At 37.9% G+C, this 23816-nt stretch overlaps 1 protein-coding gene across 1 annotated transcript in view; it reads left to right on the forward strand.

The window, feature by feature from the left end:
• The first annotated feature begins 8153 nt into the window (after positions 1-8153).
• LONRF2 (LON peptidase N-terminal domain and ring finger 2) overlaps positions 8154-23816 on the forward strand; it is a 48716-nt gene continuing 33053 nt past the window's right edge. Inside the window, exons 1-2 of the mRNA XM_047851190.1 lie at positions 8154-9196; positions 19004-19122. Coding sequence (XP_047707146.1) covers positions 8515-9196; positions 19004-19122 — 801 coding nt within the window. The 5' untranslated portion in view covers positions 8154-8514. The remainder of the gene's footprint in view (positions 9197-19003; positions 19123-23816) is intronic.

Raw genomic sequence — 23816 nt, forward strand, 5'->3', positions numbered from 1 at the left:
ATGGGCGGACAGCTTCTCTGCCATCACCAGGCCACCACTCTCCCCACAGCTCCATGTCTCCAATGCAATATTTCTTACCAATCCCCAATTTTATTTCTAGGTGAACATGAGATAACACGCTTTATTAAAAGCACTGGATTGATATTTCAGTCTTATTGGCCCACTTGAAATCATTAACTAGGTCATCATTTTTCCATTTAGAGTAACCACATTGTTACCCCTTGTAAAAATAACTGTCATATGTGAAGATATGATCTAAATATTGCCAAAGGCAAATGAATTATTTTTGTAGATGATCATGAGATTAGACCCAAATAATGTGTAAAACAAAGCACTTATAAAAGTATTTTCACAGGAGTTACATTTCAGGCCCAAAGTTGAATGGTGGAAAGTTAGGGCCAGGGAGCTTTCTGAGAACTGGCATGCCACAGTCCCAACTACAAGTGGAGCTGCACACATTTAGGTCCTGGGAATGAGAAGAGATGGCAGCAGAGCAAGAAGTGGTGGTGAAGAGCTGAGAACACCAGCATTCAAATCTCGGCACTGGCCTTTCTGGGGCCCAAACTCTCTCTGCCTGTTTCCTCATATTTATTTTTACCATAAACTAAGAGAAGAGAGAAGTTGGGAGTTACTGACTTTTATCAATGGGGAACAGCAAGGATGTGCTCTTGACCTTTTGCTTTCATTAGGAGATGAAGCATCAAAGCACCTAAGTACAGGTGTGTATATAAATATTCTCCCTTTGGGGCGAGAGCCTGGAATGGGTCAGGAAGACCATGCAGATGCTGCAGTGTCCCACCTGCTAACTGCAGCATTTCAACTTCCTTTCTGTGGTCCCAGCTGTGGGGACAGCTCAGGCTGGCCCTTAGTGCACGGTTGCTTGTAAAGCTGGTGTGTGGATGTGCTGGTATGCTGGGCTCGCTCACAAAACTGACCTGGCATCTATGCTCTTAGGTCTGACTCCCCAGGCATCTAGTATTCCTCTTGACAACTGTCAAGGGGGATAGAGTCATGTTGCTTGGCTGGTGTGATCAAAGAGGCTCACCCTAGATCCCTTGGTGAGTGAGCAAGGTGGAGCTATTGGCTCCAGATGGTTTATGATGTTAAACATATCAGATGAAAAGCTAATGTTTTTGTCCAGATTACTGAACATAATGCACTTGGATAACAAATCCATTTTCTTACTGCCCTATAGATTTTCAAAGTCTAATGCACAGCACATTCTGGTGTGTGTATGTGTGTGTGCATATGTGTGTATGGAGTTGGGTGTCAGGGGGTAGGCTGATAAGAAAATTCCTAGTAATGGATGCTCTTCAGGAGCAGGCATCTGAGACACTCATCCGCTGGCTCCAATGTTCCACCAAGTGAAATCAGCCATAGGGCTCCAGGGTCACTCAGGCTTTCCAGGTTTAAGAAAAGTGAGACACTCATTCTGCAGAGGTTAACTGGGCACAAACCACAGTCCAGGCCCCATGCTAGGAGTTGTTGGGGAGAGATATCACTACCATACACAAACTCACCGTTTCATGAAGGCAGACAGGCACACATGGAAGATGGTGGGGGGGCCACGATGTCATCCGAGTTGTTCTCCCACTGTCCATTAAGTTGGCACCTGTGCAGATGGCTCATGGTTCATCTCATTTATATTTCTGAACTCTTTAACCAGTTTTAGAGAATTGACTTCTTCTAATTCATCCCCCCAAGTGAGATGGTTCAGGCTTCCATGCATTATGTGTTCAACCTCTACCAGCATATATGATTCTAGGATTAAACTGCAGAATTTACAGTGTTCCAGCTGAGCTTTGTTTGTAAAGCTGAGAGTGGGACAGGGCTGGCTATGGGCAGTGGGTCCAAAGTGTTTTTTTTATCTCTGACAAAATACATAAAAAGGGTGGGCTGCAGAAGCTCAGTGACAAATGGGCTTCTAAATACTGGAGGAGCATGCATCCATTTGGGTTAACTAGTTGCACTTTAAAATTTGAATAACCTCCTAGAGGATTAAGCCCTACTAAGCTTAGGTCATTGCAAGTAAATAATCATCCAGCACCTTTCAGAGAGTGGATGTAAATACTTTAAAATTTGGAGATTTGAAGCAGATGCATTTTGGGAGGAGGTGGCTAGCAGTTCAAAAGTGAAATATTTTGAGCAGACAGAGGGAGTCATAAAAGCAAGGAATAAATATTTTCCAAATAATTCACCGAATAGTGGTGGTTCTGTTCCTTCCTTTCTCACAGGGGCCAAGTTTGGGAATTTAACCAGTCCTGTCCTTTCCTTGCCATTCCCTAAAATCACACCGATTAGAAATGCAGTGAATTAATTATCAAATATTCCAGGGAAGGTTAGATAGGAAAGGAAAGGAAAGGAAAGGAAAGGAGTGAGCATCAGTTGATTCCATCTGAATAGTCTACATCAAGAGAATGGCCATTTTGATTGGGTGAAAAAAAGTAGGGATTTGTACAATTATCAGTTATAGTGTTTCTCAAACTATTTTTAAATTTACATTGCAGATAAATTAACTTTTGTAAAATACAATAAAACAAGTATCAGGAAAATGAAAGGAAATACTAAAGATACAAGTCTAGATTTTTATTAAGATTCAACAGATCCTACTTATTGTTAAGTAGGACATAAAATTACATTTTGATAAATATAATCAGCACACACATAACCCTGGAAAAAGAAAACAATTACAAAACTGTACACATTCACTGAAGGTATGTATTTGTGTAGGTAATTAATCTATACTCTTGTAACCTTCTATGGTTCCACAAGTGCAACTAAATAAAATAATTCACGAGTGAAGTGATGATTCCCTATTTCAAATGCCCCTGTGCATCCTTTGAATGAATACCGCCATGTATGTTAATATGTGAAGTTTTTAGGGTGACAAACGAGCTTCTCAGTTGTTAAGTCATCTAAATTCCCAACAGTACTATTTGCAGGAGATAGTGTTTCTATCTTGTTCTATGTTTTGTTTTCATAACACTAATAGTAGAGACACCATCTCGCAGAGAAATGTTGACAGTAATTTTAATTCAAACATTTTAAATTTTGAAGGAATTTCAGTGAATTGAGGATATTCACTTTGAAGCTTTCTCCAAAATGAATCAAGTGGTACTGTATCTTCAAAATTAATCTTCAATTTTTTATCAATAGCCTGTTCCAACTATTTGCCCTATGAACTCCTAATTGATTTTAAATTATCTTTTGATGAGGGGCACCTGAGTGGCTCAGTCAGTTAAGCATTCCACTCTAGATTTTGGCTCAGGTCATGATCTTGTGGTTCATGAGTTTGAGCCCCACATTGGTCTCTGCACTGACAGTGTGGAGCCTGCTTGGGATTCTCCCTTTCTCTCTCTCTCTCTCTCTCTCTCTCTCTCTCTCTCTCTCTTTCTCTCTCTCTCTCTCTCTCTCTCTCTCTCTCTCTCCCTCCCTCCCTCCCTCCCTCCCTCTCTCTGCCCTTCCCCAGTTTGCTCTCTCTCTCTCAAAGTAAATAAACTTAAAAAAATAAATTATCTTTTGATGAAAGAAATTATTCCTAATCTGTGAATTTCTTATGAGAAATTCTCTTGATAAAACAAACTCCATATCTTTTCCAACACTTGGTCGATCTTTTTAATTGTTGACATTCTAGCAGGTATGCAGTGGTAGCTCATTTGGGTTTGATTTGGATATTCCTAATTAGTCTGAACATCTTTTCATGTACCTATTTTTCATCAATGTATCTTCAGTAGTTAAGTGGCCAAATATTTGGCCCACTTTTTAACTCAGTTATGTGTTTTTTTTATTACTGACTTTCCGGTGTTCTTTATATACACTTGATAAAAAGTCCTTGACCAGATACATGATTTACAAATATTTTCTCCAAGTGTGAGGCATATCTTAACTGTCACTTTAGAAGAATAGATAGAAGTTCTTAATTTTCGTACATCCAATGTATCAATTCATCGATGCCCCAAACCATCAGGCACACTGTATTTTATACCTTTATAATTTATATTTTGGTTTATTACTTATTGCAATGAAGGAGAACACTCACCATGGGGAGCCATGGGGAGTTGGTGGGAGGGTGTTAGAAAGAACCTATTATAAGGTTTGGGCTTTAGTTGGGTAATTTTGGCTTCAGTAGGTGCAATTCTGTGATAGAATCTCTCACTCAATCTTATTGAAAAGCAGAGCAAACCAGAGCAAGGATGAAGCTGTATTTGGTAAAGGAGTAGTAATCACTCATTTTAGCTGGAAGAGGGGGATGTTGAATATTTTGTGGGTTACACAGTGAACTTGTTTTTGTATCACTTTATCATTGTCTCAGGGCGACTTTGTTTGATGTTGGTGTTTTATGAGATTGTTTAATGTCCAACATTAACTAGTTGTGAGCATCAGGCTAGCTTTGTAGTAATACTGAAGCCCTGCTGTGTCAAAGCTGTTCCCAGATATAAGAATCTCCTTTTTTTTTTTTTCTTGTTTCTCTTATGGATCGTAATTTTGCTATTAAATATAAGATCCAAGGTCACAAAGATTCTCTTCTATGATTTTTTCCTGTAGAAGTTCTATGGTTTTACTTTTAGGTCAATAAACTTTGAGTTAATTTTCATATATGATGATAGGTATAGATCAAAGTGTTTTTCCTCTTCTTTTCCTCCTCCCCCTTCTCATATTTTCCCCTTATCTCTTCATCCTTTTCCTCCTCCTTTTTGCCTATAGATATCCAATTAGTCCAGCATTGCTTATTGAAATGACTATCCTTTCTCCACTGAATGGACTTTGTCAAGAATCAATTGCCAGTATACACATGTGGGTCTGTTTTTGAAATCTCTATCTTATTTCATTGATCTACTTGTTTATTTTGATACCAAAACCACACTCTCTTGATTTCCATAGCTTTATAATGAGTCTTGAAGACTCAACTTTGTTGTTTTCTTTTTTTTAAGTAGTTTTGGACATTGTAGGTACTATGCATTTTCATGTGAATTTCAGAGTCAGCCTGCCAGTTTCTACAAAAAGGCATGCTGGGATTTTGATTGAGATAGATTTGGATTTATAGATCAATTCATAGATCAAAGACCTGAATCTTCTGATCCTTCAACAGAGTATGTCTCTCCATTTGTTTAGGTCTTCTCTGATTTCTCTCAGTGATGTTTGTAGTTTTAGTGTATAGGTCTTATACTTTTTTTCACATTGTCTTTAAGTTTTTCGTACTTTTTGTAATATTGTAAATACTATTGTTTTTAAATTTCAATTTCCACTTGTTGCTAGTATATAGAAATGCAATTATTCATCCCTGGGTTACTTAAAGGTGTGTTAGCATCCAAGCACTTGAGGATTTTCTAGATGCTTTTCTATTATTTTTATTTTCAATCTACTGTGGTCAGAGAACATACGTTGTATGACTTCATTCCTTGAATCTCTTAAAATTTATTGAGACTTGTTTTATGGCTCAAATATGTAGTATATCAGTAAATGCTCCATGTGCATTTGAAAAGAACGCATATTATGCTGTTGGGTGGAATGTTCTATAAATGTCAACCAGGTCAAGCTGATTGGTAATACTGGTCAAGTCTTACTGATTTTCAGGATACATATTCTGTTGATTGTTGGGAGAAGGGTATTGAAATCTTCATCTACAATTATGAATTTATTTAATATTATGGTTCTATCAGTTTTTGCTTCATATATTTTGAAATTCTGTTATTAGGTACATATGTGTTTAGCAGTGTTATATCTTCTTGACCAGTGTACTTCTTTATCATTATGAAATGGCCACCTTTTCTCCTAGTCATGTTGTTGGGCATGATATCTACTTTGTCAGATATCAATATAGTCACTCTAGCTTTATTTTGACAAGGTTGAAGATGGTCTATCTCTTCTTATTTATATCTTTTTCTTTAAAGTGAATTTTTCTATAGGCAGTATATATCTGGGTTTTCCTTTGAATATAAGTGGACTATGTTTGCCTTTTAAAAAATGTTTATTTATTATTTTGAGAGAGAGAGAGATAGAAAGAGAGAGCAGGGGAGGGGCAGAGAGAGAGAGGGAGACACAGAATCTGAAGCAGGATCCAGGCTCTGAGCTGTCAGCACAGAGCATGACACAGAGCTCGAACTCACAAATTACGAGATCATGCCCTGAGCAGAAGTTGGATGCTTAACTGACTAACCCACCAGGCGCTCCCACAATCTTTGCCTTTTAACCATGGTATTTAGATTATTAATATTTAATTAACATTAATTGATATGGTTGAATTTAAACCTACCATCTGACTCTGTTTTGTATTTGTCTCATCTGTTTTCTGTTCCCTATTTTTTTCTTCTTTTGGATTAATAGAGTTTTAAAAAAGTTTTATCTCCTTTGTTGGCCACTTAGCTATATATAACTATTTGTGTTATTTAGGTGGCCACTTTGGGATTACATCTTTAGCTTATTGAAATTTTCCTTCAAGTGGTATTATACCATTTCACATGTAGTATTAGAACCTTACAAAACTACCCTTTTGTTTCTCCTCTACTAGCCTTTGTAGATTTTCTTTCTCCATACACTGTAAACCTCACAATAAAGTAATATTTTTGCTTTAAACATTTCTTGTTCTTATCACACATGCCTCCAACAAGTTTCTCTTTTCTGTTCTCTTAGTGGAAATCTGTGTAAAATAAGAACAAACAGGATCTGAGATCCTTTGGTTTCATAATCTTTAGTGTATTGTCTTTTTTAAATTTTTTTAAAAGTTAAAAAAAAATTTTTTTAAATTTATTTTTGACAGAGAGACAGAGCATGAGGGTGGGAGGGGCAGAGAGAGGGAGACACAGAGCGTGAATCAGGCTCCAAGCTGTTAGCACAGAGCTTGTCACAGGGCTCAAACTCACAAACTGTGAGATCATGACCTGGGCTCAAACTCACCAACTGTGAAATATTGACGTGAGCCGGAGCGAAGTCAGACACTCACACAACAGCGTATTGTCTTTGTAGCACCAATGTAACTATTCAGAAGCTTTTTTCCTCCTAGTTTTCTTGTTGTTGGTTGTAAATTTGTGGAATAAGCAACTTTCAAGTGAATTGTTACTGTATAAAGAAAGTAGATTTAAAAAATTAAAAAATTAAAAAATAAAGAAAGTAGATAAAAAAGAGAGTTGGGAATAGTTGAGTATTGAGAAACAGATCAAAACCTATTTTGACTACAACTGTTACAGTAAAAAATAGAGAGCGGGGAGGGGGGGTGGAAATCATTCATGGAATGATTCATGGGATGGGAGGTGGTGGGATGTTGCATTTGTATTATAGGACTTGAAGATTGGCTAATGTCTCCTTTTCCCTTTGGTGAGTTGACCTAGTTTTCTCTCCTTGCTTGATGAGGAAGCATTTCCCCTTCCCCAAAACCAGATTTGATTAAGGTATTTTATATTTTCTTTAGTCATCCGTTTTAATGTTAAACCTCACAAACTTAAATTTAGACTTGACATAATGAACATATGGATTCTGGAATGTTGCGTTTTATTGCATTCAAATACAGAGCATAAAATAAATGGTGGAACAATAAGGAGACAATAGGCTATGTGCAGTGAGTACTCTAAAAACTGGCTAATGATCACAGAAGGAACATTTAGTCCTTGCTTATATACCAATACAGCTTTTAACTCCCTCCTTCCAGCAACTTCTGTCTGCGATACTCTACGTTAGGAGACATTTAAAAAAAATCATATTTCTGCTTCCTAAATCAAGGGCACAGTACAACGTCCACTTGGAAAATCCCTCCTCTCCCAACACCTAGCACGGTATTCCTTTACGTTCTCTTTTAAAACTATTCTAAATTAGAGTTCTAAAATGTTTCAGTCTAAAATTCAGAGTTCCGTTAGGAAGCTTGCTGGAGATCTGTTCAGTACCCACTTCAGGCTTCCCTGTCACTTAAGACAATTTCCTAAATCAAATTCGTGATGTGCTCGGTAACTGCCTCGGTTCTCTTTTGAATCGCGGCCACAGGTTGTCTCGGCGGCCAGGCCTCTGGGAAAGCGGGAGAGAACTGGGCGCCCAGCCGGCCGCGGACACCTGTGCCAGGCACGGCCGCGGCTGCGGGAAGAGAGCGCGCGGCGAAGGGCACGTGTAGGTGAACGCGCACGCACACACGCGCCCAGCCGCCCCGAGACGCGGAGGCGAGAGCGTTTGCAGGAGACGCGGACGTGGGGAGGGGGTCGCCGCGTTCTCACAGGCGGCCTGGGTTACATAAGCGAGCGGGGCAAGAAAGGCGCTTCGCGTGCGCGGGGGCTCGGGCCGTGCCTGCCTCGCCCCCGCCCGGGTCCGGTTGTGGTCCTGCGGGACCGGCCGCCCACGCCGCGTGGGGGACACCGCCGCATTCTTGCCCCTGCCCGTGCCAGTGGTCGCGGTGGCCCGTAGCGGCCGCCTCCAGACGCGCGTGGCTCTCGGAGAAGGCGGCGGCCGCGCTCCCGCCGCCGCGCCCCAGGCAGCAGAGCATCCGCTTGCCTAGGCTTCTCCCGTCCGGGCCTACGGGGCCGCAGGCTCGAGGCTATGAGCCCCGAGCCGGTCCCGCCGCCGCCGCCGCCGCCCCAGTGCCCCGGCTGCGACTGCGGGGAGCCTTTCGCCAAGCGCCTGGAGAAGGGCGATGAAGCCTTCCGCGCCGGCGAGTATGAGATGGCCGCGGAGCTCTTCCGCTCGATGCTGGCCGGGCTGGCGCAGCCGGACCGCGGCCTGTGCCTGCGGCTGGGGGACGCGCTGGCCCGTGCCGGCCGGCTCCCCGAGGCCTTGGGTGCGTTCCGCGGGGCGGCGCGGCTCGGGGCGCTGCGGCCGGAGGAGCTGGGGGAGTTGGCGGGCGGCCTCGCGCGCGCCCTGGGCCAGAGAGAGTGGCGGCTGCCGGCTGCGGGGCCGGGCCGCGCCCCCGAGGAGCCGCGTGGGGAGCAGCCGGCCTCGGCGCCCGCCGCGCCCCTTGATCTGCTGGGCTGCCCGCGCTGCCAGCGGCTGCTCCACAAGCCGGTGACCCTGCCGTGCGGGCTGACGGTGTGCAAGCGCTGCGTGGAGTCCGGCCCTGTCCGGCCGCAGGCGCGGCGAGTCAACGTGGTGCTGAGCGGCCTGCTGGAGAAGTGCTTTCCGACCGAGTGCCGTGTGCGCAGGCTGGCGGGCCAGGCGCGGAGTCTGCAGCGCCAGCAGCAGCCCGAGGCCGCACTGCTCAGGTGCGACCAGGCTCTGGATCTAGGTAAGTCGGCCTTGGGAGTTAGCCCGCCGGCCTGCCCACCTGTCGACTGCAGGGGTGGGCGTGGAGAGCTTTGTTCAGGCGTAGGGGTTATTCTCTTGATAAAAGTGGTAAGATGATCCTGCACCCAGAGTGGCTGGTGTCAGAGGGCAGGTGCGCCCCGCTGGTTGCGTCTTTTACCTCTGCAGCCGGTACCTCCGTAGCCTACCTGAGTAACCCGTAAGGCCAGGATTGTCTTTTACTCCCATCTCAGCTGTCCAGGAGTGGGAGGATGACCTAGTGTTTTTACTTGTCCAGCAGGAATGTGCAAATAACTAACACCCTAGAGGCGCACGAGGACCGTTGCCTTGTGATGTGGAAGGATTTGCTCTGGAGGTTTCAGCTAATGAATCCAGGAAGGATCGCCTTCCATTCTGCTTTTGTTACTTGTATGTTCTCTCTCAAAAGGCATTAGACGTCGTGTAATTAGCTTATTAATTACATTAACTAGTGTGTGTGTGTAAGTTTTAAAAAATAACTGAAATCTGTGACCAGCACAAAGGATCTCTGATTTCCTACCCACCCCCCACTCCAGCCCACCTGTTAAGAATATGTAATTTAAAAGACCAAATTTCCTGTCATTGTGTTTGATTCCCACTGCCATATGCTCTATTGACAGTTATTGGGGTGAAGTGTGTGTGGAGGGTGATTTGGCTTCACTGTTTTTTTACAGGTTGTATGTGATTTAAATCACTGGCCAAGAAGACTTGGTTTAATCTCTTGTTACTAAGAGTCTTGTATGCTGTACTCATCCATTTTATTTTAAATTCAGAGTTAAGGTTTTCCCTTTTTGAGACCACACCTATATCTAAGTTGGGAGATGCTTTGTTGGAGTAGAACAGTTGAATTGCTTTATGTAAAAAAATATTGTATACCATTTCTGCAGCCAGTATATTCCATACCTTAATATGGCTGCATGTTTCTGAACTTTTGTCCATCTTGTTCATGCACGTGCAAGGTGGAACAGCACTATCCAGTGGAAATACTGTGTAAACCACATATATGCAATTTTAAATTTCTAGTAGTCACATGTAAAAGGTAAAAAGAAGCAGATGAAATTTATCTTAACACTATTTTTTAAACCTATACATTCAAAATACTATTTCAGCATACCTTCAATATAAAAAATGATGGAGATTTTACTTTTTTTTTTAAACCAACCTTTCAAATGCATTATGTGTTTTACATGCACTGCCCACCCCAATTTGGACACAAATTTTTCATCAGAAATACTTGCTTTATATTTAGATTTTTTTAATATTTAGAGTTGAAAAACTAGGTTGGCACATTGAAGTTCCAAATTAAAAGTTTTCCACTAGTCAATAGGGTATCAGGTTTCAAATTTAAATTTCAATTAATTAAAAAGTTAATAACTTTGTTCTTCTAGTCCCATTTTAGTTGCCCAGTAGCCACATGTAGCTAGTGGCAACTGTATTTTTTTTTTTTTAGTGCTTTTATTTTTTATTTATTTATTTATTTTTATGAAATTTATTGACAAATTGGTTTCCATACAACACCCAGTGCTCATCCCAAAAGGTGCCCTCCTCAATACCCATCACCCACCCTCTCCTCCCTCCCACCCCCCATCAACCCTCAGTTTGTTCTCAGTTTTTAACAGTCTCTTATGCTTTGGCTCTCTCCCATTCTAACCTCTTTTTTTTTTTTTTTTCCCTTCCCCTCCCCCATGGGTTCCTGTTAAGTTTCTCAGGATCCACATAAGAGTGAAACCATATGGTATCTGTCTTTCTCTGTATGGCTTATTTCACTTAGCATCACACTCTCCAGTTCCATCCACGTTGCTACAAAAGGCCATATTTCATTTTTTCGCATTGCCACGTAATATTCCATTGTGTATATAAACCACAATTTCTTTATCCATTCATCAGTTGATGGACATTTAGGCTCTTTCCATAATTTGGCTATTGTTGAGAGTGCTGCTATGAACATTGGGGTACAAGTGGCCCTATGCATCAGTGCTCCTATATCCCTTGGATAAATTCCTAGCAGTGCTATTGCTGGGTCATAGGGTAGGTCTATTTTTAATTTTCTGAGGAACCTCCACACTGCTTTCCAGAGCGGCTGCACCAATTTGCATTCCCACCAACAGTGCAAGAGGGTTCCCGTTTCTCCACATCCTCTCCAGCATCTATAGTCTCCTGATTTGTTCATTTTGGCCACTCTGACTGGCGTGAGGTGATACCTGAGTGTGGTTTTGATTTGTATTTCCCTGATAAGGAGCGACGCTGAACATCTTTTCATGTGCCTGTTGGCCATCCGGATGTCTTCTTTAGAGAAGTGTCTATTCATGTTTTCTGCCCATTTCTTCACTGGGTTATTTGTTTTTTGGGTGTGGAGTTTGGTGAGCTCTTTATAGATTTTGGATACTAGCCCTTTGTCCGATATGTCATTTGCGAATATCTTTTCCCATTCCGTTGGTTGCCTTTTAGTTTTGTTGGTTGTTTCCTTTGCTGTGCAGAAGCTTTTTATCTTCATAAGGTCCCAGTAATTCACTTTTGCTTTTAATTCCCTTGCCTTTGGGGATGTGTCGAGTAAGAGATTGCTACGGCTGAGGTCAGAGAGGTCTTTTCCTGCTTTCTCCTCTAAGGTTTTGATGGTTTCCTGTCTCACATTTAGGTCCTTTATCCATTTTGAGTTTATTTTTGTGAATGGTGTGAGAAAGTGGTCTAGTTTCAACCTTCTGCATGTTGCTGTCCAGTTCTCCCAGCACCATTTGTTAAAGAGGCTGTCTTTTTTCCATTGGATGTTCTTTCCTGCTTTGTCAAAGATGAGTTGGCCATACGTTTGTGGGTCTAGTTCTGGGGTTTCTATTCTATTCCATTGGTCTATGTGTCTGTTTTGGTGCCAATACCATGCTGTCTTGATGATGACAGCTTTGTAGTAGAGGCTAAATTCTGGTAGTGGCAACTGTATTAGTGGAAATCTAGAACTTTTAAAAACAGCTGCTGGAAATGTAGAAGATCGCAATACCAACTGTTGGAGAAGATGGATAAAATGAGGATTATCATATATACTGCAGATCTGCAAATTGTACACCTGGAAAATTGCTTATAATATCTGAAAATATTAAATGTGACTTTTGGCCAAGCTGTTTCAACAAGGTGCATGTATATGTGCACCGAGAGAATTATAAGAATGTGCAAGAGTGTATATCCTTATTTAGAGATAGCCCTGAAGTAGAAGCAACCCACATGTCCAATAAGAACAGAATGAATGGCTAAGTAAGAAGAGAATAAACGCCTTTTCTAATACTGTATAGAAAGAAAGTAAACCGGCTACAGACACACACACTACAATGTGGACAAATCACAGACATAATGTTGGGTGAAAGAAGCCAAGACTCAAAGGCATTTTTATGATCTGATTCTATTTTTTTGTAAGTCCAAATACGCAAAACTATTATAGCATGTTGGAAGTAATGGCAGTGGTTACCTCTGGGGGGGGGGGAGCAGGGGGGACAAAATATTGGCAGATTGAATCCAGTGATACACTTAAAACACATCATGGTCAAGTAAAATGTCATTATTTAATCATTGTCAAATGTTTAATCATTATAAATCAACCAGTGTAATTCACTGCATCTACAGAATAGAGAATGGATCTCTCAGGAAAGTTGGAATAAAAGGGAATTTCTTAATATGTTAAGGAGTATATACAAAAATCTGTAGCAACCATTGTAATGATGAAATATTGAATGTTTTACTACTGAAGGAAAAGGTTGACAAGGGTGTTCACCTGCCATCACTGCCATTCATTCAGCATTATATTAAGATTTTAGCTAGTACAATGAGAAAATAAAAGGTATTAAGATTGGAAAAATAAAACTTACTATTTGTAGATGACATGCTGGAGTCTGTAGAAACTCCAGAGGAATATTTGAACTGTTAGAAATTATAAGCAAATTATCACGATTGTTGACTATAAGGTTAATATAGAAAGATCACTGATATATATACCTAGTAAAAAAAACAAACAGAAAGAAAGCCCATTTATATAACAAAAATTCTTTGGAGTAAATGTTGAAATATCTGAAAGTTGTTCAAGACCTCTACACTGAAAATACAAAATATTTCTGGGAGAAATTACAATTGACTTAAGTAAATGGAAACATGTTATTTTCACAGATTGAAAAACTCAGTATTGATGTCAGTTCTGTGCATATGGAACTATAGATTGAGTGCATTCTCAGTCAGAATTTTAGCTAGGGGTTTTGGTGGAAGTTGCTGAATGGCCAAGGCAATAATGAAGAAAAATAACAAAGCTGGAGAACTGATACTGTAAGATACCGAGACTTAGTATAATGTAGCTGCAGTAACTAGCACAGAGTTGTATTGGCCCAAGTTTAGACACATAGACACTGACTCTCACATACATGGTCACTTGGTTTGCTACAAAGATGCCAAAAGAATTCAATGAGGGAAAACGTCTTTTAAATAGTCTAAGTCTGTTGCATATCCATTTGGTAAAAAAATGAACCTAGATGCCCACTACACACCATACATGGAAATTATAATCCCATTATCTAAAATCATTCAATATTTTCATGATTGTTAGGCAGTTCTTTTTTTTCTTAAGACACAAAAAATATATCCATACAGGAAAAGATAGATAAATTCAATTTAAAATTAATAACTTCTCTTCCTTAGAGACCCCCCAAAGAGTGAAAAGGTGATGTGTATTTGTAATATATCCAAATGAAAATGCAAATCCAGAATGTTGAAAGAATGCCTACAGTTCAAGAGGAAAATAGGAAGTCTATCTAAATAATAGGCAGATTGAACAGATGTTTTGTAAACTGGATCTCAAATGGCAATAAATATATGAAAGGGTGCCCAAAGTAATTACTGATCAATTGAAAATTTAAACTAAAATATTACTACATGTCTTTCAGAATGATGAAAATGAAAGGGTCATGGTACCTAGTTCTGGCAAGTATTTGAAGTAATCGGGACTCTTAACATTGCTGTGGGAAGTGCAAATTGGTACAAGTTAAGTATGTTTGGGAGTACCAAGTAAGTTTAAACATAGATATAACCTCTGGCACATTTCCACTCTTGAGTATATATCAAGTAGAAATTAATGCTTATGTCCACTAAAAGTAATATACAAGAATGTTCGTTTCTAGATATATGTGCCAAAAAAACATTTAGATAACAACCCAGTGGTAGAATAAGTATGTAAGTCAAGTCATACAGTGTATTATGCAACAGTTTATTAAAAAGAAAAAAACTGAGACATACAGCAATGTGGAGGAATCTCACAGAATGATACTGAGTGACCTATACAAAAGAGTACATTCTATTCATATAACCCCATGATAAGTTCATAAACAGGTTCAAGTAATCTAATGATGATAGACGTCAGATGGTGGTTCCCCTCAGGAAAGGTGTACTACCTGAGAAAGTGCACAAAGTAGCCTTCTTAGTTCCTGATCTGGGTGGTGACCATTCAGGTGTGTAGGTATATAAAAGTTTAAGATACACACTTAAAATTTGTGGCCTTGACTTTTGAGTCCTACATCACTTTGAACAAATAACCTCTGAGGAGAATTGCCGTTTATTCTATTTATTGGGACCACTACATAGCTGTCCTTGCTTTATGTCTCCACTCATTCAGCTCTTTCTAAATAATACTTGGGATGCCTAGGTGGCTCAGTTGATAACGCATCCCACTCTTGATTTTGGCTCAGATCATGATCTCATTGTGAGATCGAGCCCTGAGTAGGAGTCTGTGCTGACAGTGCAGAGGATTCTCTCTCTCTCTCTTTCTCTCTCTCTCTCTTTCTCTCTCTCTCTCTTTCTCTCTCTCTCTCTCTCTCTCTCTCTCTCCCTCTCCGCCCACCCCCCCCCCACTTCCATGCACATGCTCTCTCTCTCAAAATAAACTTAAAAAAATAAATAACACTTGTACAGTTCTCTACTTCTCACCACTGTCCGCTCATTTGACACATTTTACACCGGTAACTAGCTCCCAACACTATGACAACTCTGGGTTGGAGTTGGAGGAGAACAGACTTAGATTAACCCTAAACACAAATGTAGACAGTAGATTATCTCTTCTCTTCCTCACAATGCCAGGTTCTCAGACTGTACTCTTTTTGACTCATTTCCCCATACAGGGGTTAATTGATAAACCCTTTGGATATTTGTGTCCGTTTCTTGGAAGGTGCACATGTGCATTTTTCTTCCATAAGCTGTCTTCATACAAAGAATTTTAAGTTGCTTTTCCTCTTCCATTTATTTTTTTAGTGATTCCTCCATAAATTTTTCTCAGTTTTACTAAGCTTAAGGCTTAATGGTTGCGAAATGTGTAGAGATTTATTAGAAATATTTTAAAAGATTAAATTATGAAGCTCTGGCTTCATAAATAGTAGAAGTCAACAGAGAAAACAGTCTGATTCATTCAGTGTCTGGATGGGAAGTGACTTTTTTGGACTTCATTAAAAATAGCCTTTAGAATGTGTGGAGTAGAGGCTTAAATGCATTTATTAGAAAAGAATGATGAAAAACAAATGCAAATGAAGAGTGTTTTTCACTGCAAAAACTTTGTCAAAATCAATTAAAGTAACACAAGTGTAAGCAAAGAGATAATGAAGAAAACATTAGTGAAACAAAAAGATTGAGTTGGTTAAGAAGTCAGAAGCTGGTTCATTACAAAGACCAACAAAAGAAACAAATGTTTGGCAAATGTAATGAAGAAAAAGCAAACCACAAACAGGAGGATCAGGAATGAAGAAGTAGCAGAATTGCAGATGTAAAGGAATATAACAGATTTTAAAGCCTATAAAAAAAGGACAGTTTTAAGGAAACTATAAATTATCAAAATTTACCCAGGAAGAAATAAAAGCCTAACACTGACCGAAAATAAATGAAATAGAAGTGCTACTTGGAGCCTTTCTTTTGACAAACAAAACAAAACACTAAGATCAAACAAGTTTTAACAAACTTTCAAGGAAGATAAACTTTCATTTCAGATCATGGAGAGATATGGAAGATTTTTCATTGTTTTATTTTAGAATGCATGAATGGGGTAGAGGGGTAGAGGGAGAGAGAGAGTTTTACGCAGGCCCACGCTGACGTGGGGCTCAATCCCACGACCCTGGGTTCATGACCTGAGCTGAAATCAAGAGTCAGACACTCAACTGACTGAGCCACCCAGGTGCCCCACATTTAATTTTATAAGATTAATATAACCTTGATATTATAATCAGGTAAAGCCTAGGAAAAATTTTGTAGACTAGTCTTACATATATAAATGGTTGCCAAAATCTTAAACTTGTATTTGAATCCAGCAATATAATAAGAGTTAAGGTCAAGATGTGCTTATTCTAAGAATATAAGGATAATTCAGTATTAGACAAATTGTTCAATGTAATTCACTGTAAGGACAGATTAAAGGAGATATATTTCATGTAATCTCCCACATGTTGAATGAGCATTCTATAAAATTCAACAGCCACTTTTTATAATGCCTATATAGAAAACTAGGAATAGGAGGGAATTTACCTAATTTGATAAATATTCTCTGTCAAGAGTTTACAATAAGCATATTTCATGTTAAAACATTATACATATCCTTTTTCAAATTCAAGAATAAGAGCAAAATGTCCGCTGTTGCTGTCTCCCCTGTTACTGCAACGTGGGAGTGAAAAGAAACACAAGAAATAAAATTTAGAATGCCACAGTCAAAGCTGATTGTTAGCATATGATATGGTTGTTTAGAAGATTCCAGTGGGAGCAAGGTGGGAGAACTTCATTCTCACACTTGCAGCAAGTGTATGTCTCAAGCTTGAACTATAGTTCTAGAAGCATTTTTTTGTTTGAGATTTCCAAAATCTCCAAAGGTTATTTCTGTATTTGATAATGCATTTAACTGTGCAGTTTGAGGAGATTTCACTTAATCTTTAGTTGGAAATGATTAATCTGTAACTACATTTACTCTATAATGACATACTAAAGATATAAGAAGAATCTAATAGAATTCTGCAAATAACTCCCAAGCAATCAAATGCTCAATTAAAAATTTTATGCTTGTGGATGGACATCCATATTTTATAGTACCTATGTGTGTTTTCAAAGATGAAATATGAAAAATCTCATTACAGATCATAACCAACACATGAACATCTTCAATTTATTTTGATGATAGGGAACATTAACTTTGAATTTTAAGGAAAATGTTATCCCTTACCCAAATAATTCTGTTCCTGTACAATATCCTCAAGCTTCTAACTGGCCTGCAAAACCTAAAATACTTACTGTTTGATTTTAACAGAAAAAAGTTGTCGATCCTTAACTCTCACCAGTCAATGTTATTTTAAAGGATTCAACTTTTATTGTTAGATTCTCCTTTCTTGCCATTTCTTTCCTCTTTTTCCCATTTTTTTTCCTTGGCATACATTGCTCTATGAAACACATATGCAGTGATAACACAGTTACAAGTAGTGGCTGTAATATCTTTTTGTATGATTTGTTATGCACACTTGCTCAGTTACCTACATAAACTAAGAGGAGATGTAGTAGCATTTGCAAAGTTCCAAGTGGCTAGTTTGAGAAAGAGCCAAGGTCAAGGATTTGGAGCAAACTGAAATGGGAATTAGGTAGAGAGATGAGAACATATTTTAGGTACTGAGACTATTTCTTATCAATTAAAATGAAATGCTATAGCTGTATTACAAAGATCCTGTAATGAGTATATAGAGTGAACCAGGTCCAGCAGTATGAAAAATGGCTTTCATGAGCTCTGTCACTTTTCCATGGTACCTTGCCAAGTCAATGACTTCATATACTACATATCATAGTTCATAGAGTCACTCTTGGCCTTTGCATAGCTAGGCTCTGTCCATAGTCTCATATGAGCAGTTCTCAAGCTTGCATCTGTTTGAGGACTCTAGGGAAAAGGCAGTTATTTTTTCTCATTTTCCCACTTAACATACTATAGGTACAATTATGATGACAAGTCCACATCCATGCAGTTGTATAGGAAAGCAAATTATGTGCTTTATTTTTTTTAGTTTCTTAAACTATTTTATAAAATGTTTATTTATTTTGAGAGGGAGAGAGAGAATCCCAAGCAGTCTCCATGTTAGAGTGGAGCCCAGTGCATGGAGCTTGATCTCGTGACTGTGAGATCATGACCTGAGCCGAAATCAAGAGTCAGATACTTAACTGACTGAGCCACCCAGCTTCCCGTTAGTTTCTTGAGCGTGAATTTCCTTGTGTAATTTCAAAAAATTATTTTCAATCTTTTCATTTTTAATACGTAGTTATAGCATTAGGATGCTTCAGCATTTACTCAGTATTATTGCAACTTATGTTGTACCTAGTGTGTGTTCAGCAGTCTTTTTCTGAGTGCATTTAAACATTTATTTATTTTTGAGAGTCAGAAACAGCAAGCTGGGGACGGACAGAGAGAGAGGGAGACACAATCTGAAGCAGGCTCCAGGCTCTAAGCTGTCAGCACAAAGATCATGAACCGTGAGATCATGACGCGAGCCAAAGTCAGACGCTTGACCGGCTGAGCCACTCAAGTGCCCCTCTGGCTACATTTTGAAGTCTTGCCAATCATCTTCTGTTTTCCTGAGAGAAGCTATGTAAAATATATTTATCAAGTTACTAAACCACATTATGATTTGAGGGAGGAAGTATTTATTTTGCCTTTATATTTACTTTCCAGTTTATTATTTTTAGTGACTTAAAGATTTGTTTTTAAATGTAATCATTTTAATTTTTTTCTATTCCCTGTGTCTTTCAGTTCCTAGAGATAATTCGTTATTGCTGCTGCGAGCAGAGTTGTATTTAACTATGAAGAACTATGAGCAGGCTCTACAGGATGCCAATGCAGTTTGTCAGAATGAACCTCTCTTGACTAAGGTATTTGTATTGGGTGGTTTTAGAGATAAGAAATGTAAGTTTATGGGATTTTCTTAAGAATAAACTAAGATGACTGTGATGAGGTACCTACACACAGTGTATATATCCATCAATAATAGCAATGTAGCAAGTCACTTCATAATAAACCAACTCAGTTTAAAAGATCAAAATGTTCCCAGCTGGATTTAATTAAGAAACACTAATTTAGATCATTCTTAGGAGATATTTAGCCGAATGATATACCTTATATACTAAATAAATACATAAACACAATGATAAAATTGGATAAATTTGTGAGTTCAGGGGAAATGTTCAAAATTATACTTTAAATAGGAAGATTGTAAAATAATCATGAATAACAGGCCCTGCTATGCAGGGGACATATAAATGTTGTTAGTGAAAGAATGAATGTTTTGTATGTATTTTGGACTAATTTTAGTGTCTGTGTTGGAAAGGTCTAATATTTCTGTGATGACACAGAATAAGCTTTGTTAATGTAATAACAATAGTTTAAGTTGCCCTTGAAGATTAAGAAGCCACATAATCAAAGTTGTAGCTTTTTTCATGAATCTCTGGAATTTTAAACCCAAAAGGGATTTTGAAGTTTTAAAGAATTTGTGATGAAATTAATACCAATTGCATACTCTATTAGCTAGTAATTAAAAATATTTTTGTCCCGCTGTATTACTTTTTATCATTTTCATTTTAGAAACATTGAAGAGGCATTAACCCAGGTTAATAGAAAAGATGCCCTTTCCTTCCATCCATCCAACCTTCTGTTCTTTAAAACAAAGTGTTTTCAGATTAGATTGAGTGTTAAATTGGAATTAGGGATGAGCCTTAGGATGGGAAACAAATGTTTATTGGACCAAGTCCAGAAATCTGTATTGTTGCTTGCTTGCTTTACTAAAGACATTTTCTCCTCCTTTTTCTGATGACTTTTCTTCTATCCCTTGATCTGTTAATCTTCTGAGCTAATTTCATCATCAGTGACTGAGCCTTAATTGTTATGAATTATAAGCTTAGTATTTCTGACTGACAGTAGAGCTGTAGTACCCTGTGAAGCTAGTTTCTTCTCCACAATATTGGCCTTTCAGCTAAAAACTTGGCAGTGTGTCTGTGACAAAAGACAGACTTCATTACTACAAAGTTACATAGATAATTTTAACTGTAAGAGACCCAGCAAATGCATCATTAGCTTTTGGGATTTTGGTCCTGTCTTTAGAATTTGTTGCAAATATGTGGGCCTCAATTCTTGATAAATGCTTAGTAAAGAACAGCTTTAGCAGAAATGTACCCTGATAAATAACTTTAAAATGTGAAGGATAGAAATTTGTTTCCAGGCTAACATCATAACTAAGAGATTAGGGCAGAAGCAACATTGTTAAGTATGTTGAAAGGACTGAGGGAAGGATGAATTTGTCCAACTATGGCTGAGCTGAGATGGAAGCACTTTAGAAGCAACTGAGTTTTCTGTTGCGGGCTACCAGAGCAATGTGTTTTATCCAGGCAAAACTATCCTTTCAAGCTACCAGCGATGGCTGATACTGATTCACAACTTTTGGTACAAATGGAGGTAAGTTAGTGCTAACAAAATATTTGACCACATTCAGAAATATAAATAGTCATGTGATGAGTTTGACCTTATCTAAATGCGTAAGCATACCTGTGCTTTTTAATGCTCATAGAATCCTATGCTGGTAAAACATGTCTCAGTAGATTTCAAATCATTGAAATCGTGAAGAATATACTGACAATAGAATTAAAAGAGTAATCAATGATAGTAAAATATCCAGGAAATCCTTAAATATCTATTTTTTAATTAGGTCACCTTTAAACAATCCATAGAACAAAGAAGAAATCACAAGGAAACCAGGAAATATTTTGAAATCATTGATAATAAAAGCACATTATATCTAATTTGTCATATGCAGCTAAAGCCACTTTTTGAGGGAAATTTGTAACATGAATAAATTATTAGAGAAGTAAGCTCTCAAATGAGTGATCTAAGTTTCCACCTTAAAAAACTAAGAAAAGAGCAAAGTAAAACAAAGGTAAGCAGAAAGAACAAAAAAATACGTAGAAGAGATTGGAGTCGATAAATGGAAGACAAAAAACAATAAAGAAAAGTCAATGAAACAAAAACCTGTCGTTTTTGAAAAGATCAATGAAATTGATATATCTCACCAGACTAATCAGGAAGAAAGAGAGAATGCACAGATTACTAATATCATGAATGAAAGTGGAGATATCACTATAGATCCCACAGACATTAAAAGGATAAAAAAGGAACAGTTTTATGAAAACTTTGTATTAATACATTCAACAACATAGAAGAAGTTAACAAACTCCTTGAAAGACACAAACTGCCATTATTCATTCAAGAAGAAGTAGATAACCTCAATAGCCCTATCTCTATTTAGAGAAATTAAAGTTGTAGTTAATCATCTCCTCCTGCCCCACACCAAATATCAGGACTAGATGGAATTACTGTTGAATTCTATCATGCATTTAAGAAAGAAATAATACCAGCCCTTCAAAAATTCTTCTGTAAAACAGAAAACGAGGGAACACTTATTTTATGAGAACAGCATTTTTGTAATAACAAAACCAGGCAAAAATGTTAAAAACAAACTTCAAACCACTCTCTCTCATTATCTCATTTGAAAATCAATTTGTATTGGCAGACTGAAAAAGAGCAATAAATGAAGCTAAAGCACTTGATAAAATTGAGCATCCTTCATGTTAAAACTTTGAATGAAATAGGAAGAGCAAGGGATTTCCTCAATCTGGTAACGAGCATCTATGAAAAACCTTACAGCAAACATCATACTTAATGGTAGGAAATGGAATGCCTTTCTACTGAGACCAAGAAAAATAAATATGTTTGCTTTTACCACTTACCAATATGGTACTTGAGTTCCTAGCCAGGAAGGTAAAGCAAAAAAAAAAAATAATAATAATAAAAGGAAGAAATAAAAGGCATACATAATGGAAAGAAAAATGTAATACTGTCTATTCACAGTTGACATAATTGTGAGGAAATCTCAAGAAATTTATAAAAAGCTTGCAGTGTACAAGGTGAATATGCAAAAATGAAACCAATCATATTTCTACACACCAACAAGAAATAATTGTAAAAATGAAATTTTAAAAATAATATTGTTAAAATAGCTTAAAAAAACATGACATGTTTAGGGATAAAGTTAACGAAGTACCTAAAAGATCTATACACTGAAAACTATAAACCATTGCTGAGAGAAATTAAGTAGCACTTAAATAAGTATAAATACATACTAGGTTCATGGATCAGAAGACTCAATTTTAGTAAGATGACAAATTCCCCAAATAAATAGAGCTAATTTGCCAAATTCTGCAAAGAAGCCTACCAGAATTTTAATCGGGACTGTGTTGTTTTTATTTGGGGAATTTGTCCTCAATGTATATATGTATATATGTATATATGTATATATGTATATATGTATGTATGTATATATGTATGTATGTATATATGTATATATCTAATTCATTAGTACAAATTATATACATATGCATGTATGTGTGTATGTATATATATGTCTGTGTGTATTTATGGAAATACAAGGGAAAGAATAACCAAACAATTTTAAAATATAAGAATGGAGTTCCAGGAAATATACTACTTGATTCCAAGACTTTCTATAAAGCTAAAGTAATGAGAATTGTGTGATATTTGCTTAAGGATAGACGTAAGATCACTAAAACAGAAGGCAGTCCAGAAATAGACCTACACATAAATGGCGAATTAGTTTTTTTACAATAGTGCAAAGATTTAGGGAAAAGATCATCTTTTCATAATTTGTAGTAAGGGGCAATTGCGTATCTATTTGCAAAAGAAAAAATGAACCTCACCCCTCTCTTTACATCATATATAAAAATTAATTCAAAATGGAGCATAGCCTTAAATATATAGGCTATAACTATAGAATATCTGAAACAAAATGTAAAAATCTTTGTCACTTTTTGTTAAGCAAAGATTTCTTAGTCAAGGCAAATTGTAAAAGAAAAAGTTAGTAAATTGGTCTTCATCAAAATTGAAAACTTCTGTTCAAAAGATACTGCTATAAAAATGAAAAGGCAGAATGGGAGAACATATTTGCGAGGCATATATCTGTATATAGCATATATAAAGAATACTTACCAACTCAATGATAATTTAAATAACTCAATTAAGTAACGGGAAGGATTTTAGCAGATACTTCACCAAAGAAGACCTAGGAATATCAAGTAAACACATGAAAAGATGTTCCATATCATTAGTCATTAGGGAAATACAAATTAAAACCTCAAGGAGATACCACTCAGTACTCACTAAAATGGCTTAAATTTAAAATACTGACCATACTAAGTGAGGAGAAGGATGTCCAGCAACTGAAACTCTCACACAGTGTGTGAATGCAAAATGGTACAGTCACAACAGAAGACAGTTTGGAAATTTCTTTAAAGTTAAGTATACACTTCCTATGTGATCCAACAGTCACTCTTAGATATTTCCCAAGAAAAGTAAAAGATATTAATACAGTATTCATAGTAGCTTAATTCATAATAGTCAAAGACTGAATATAACCCATATGTTTGTCCATCAGCATGTAAATAGAGGCTATCACAAGATGGCAGACCAGGTGGTCCCAACACTTATCTCCCCCATGAAAACA

The sequence above is a fragment of the Prionailurus viverrinus genome, chromosome A3, assembly GCF_022837055.1.
Source record: "Prionailurus viverrinus isolate Anna chromosome A3, UM_Priviv_1.0, whole genome shotgun sequence".
Lineage (NCBI taxonomy): Eukaryota > Metazoa > Chordata > Mammalia > Carnivora > Felidae > Prionailurus > Prionailurus viverrinus.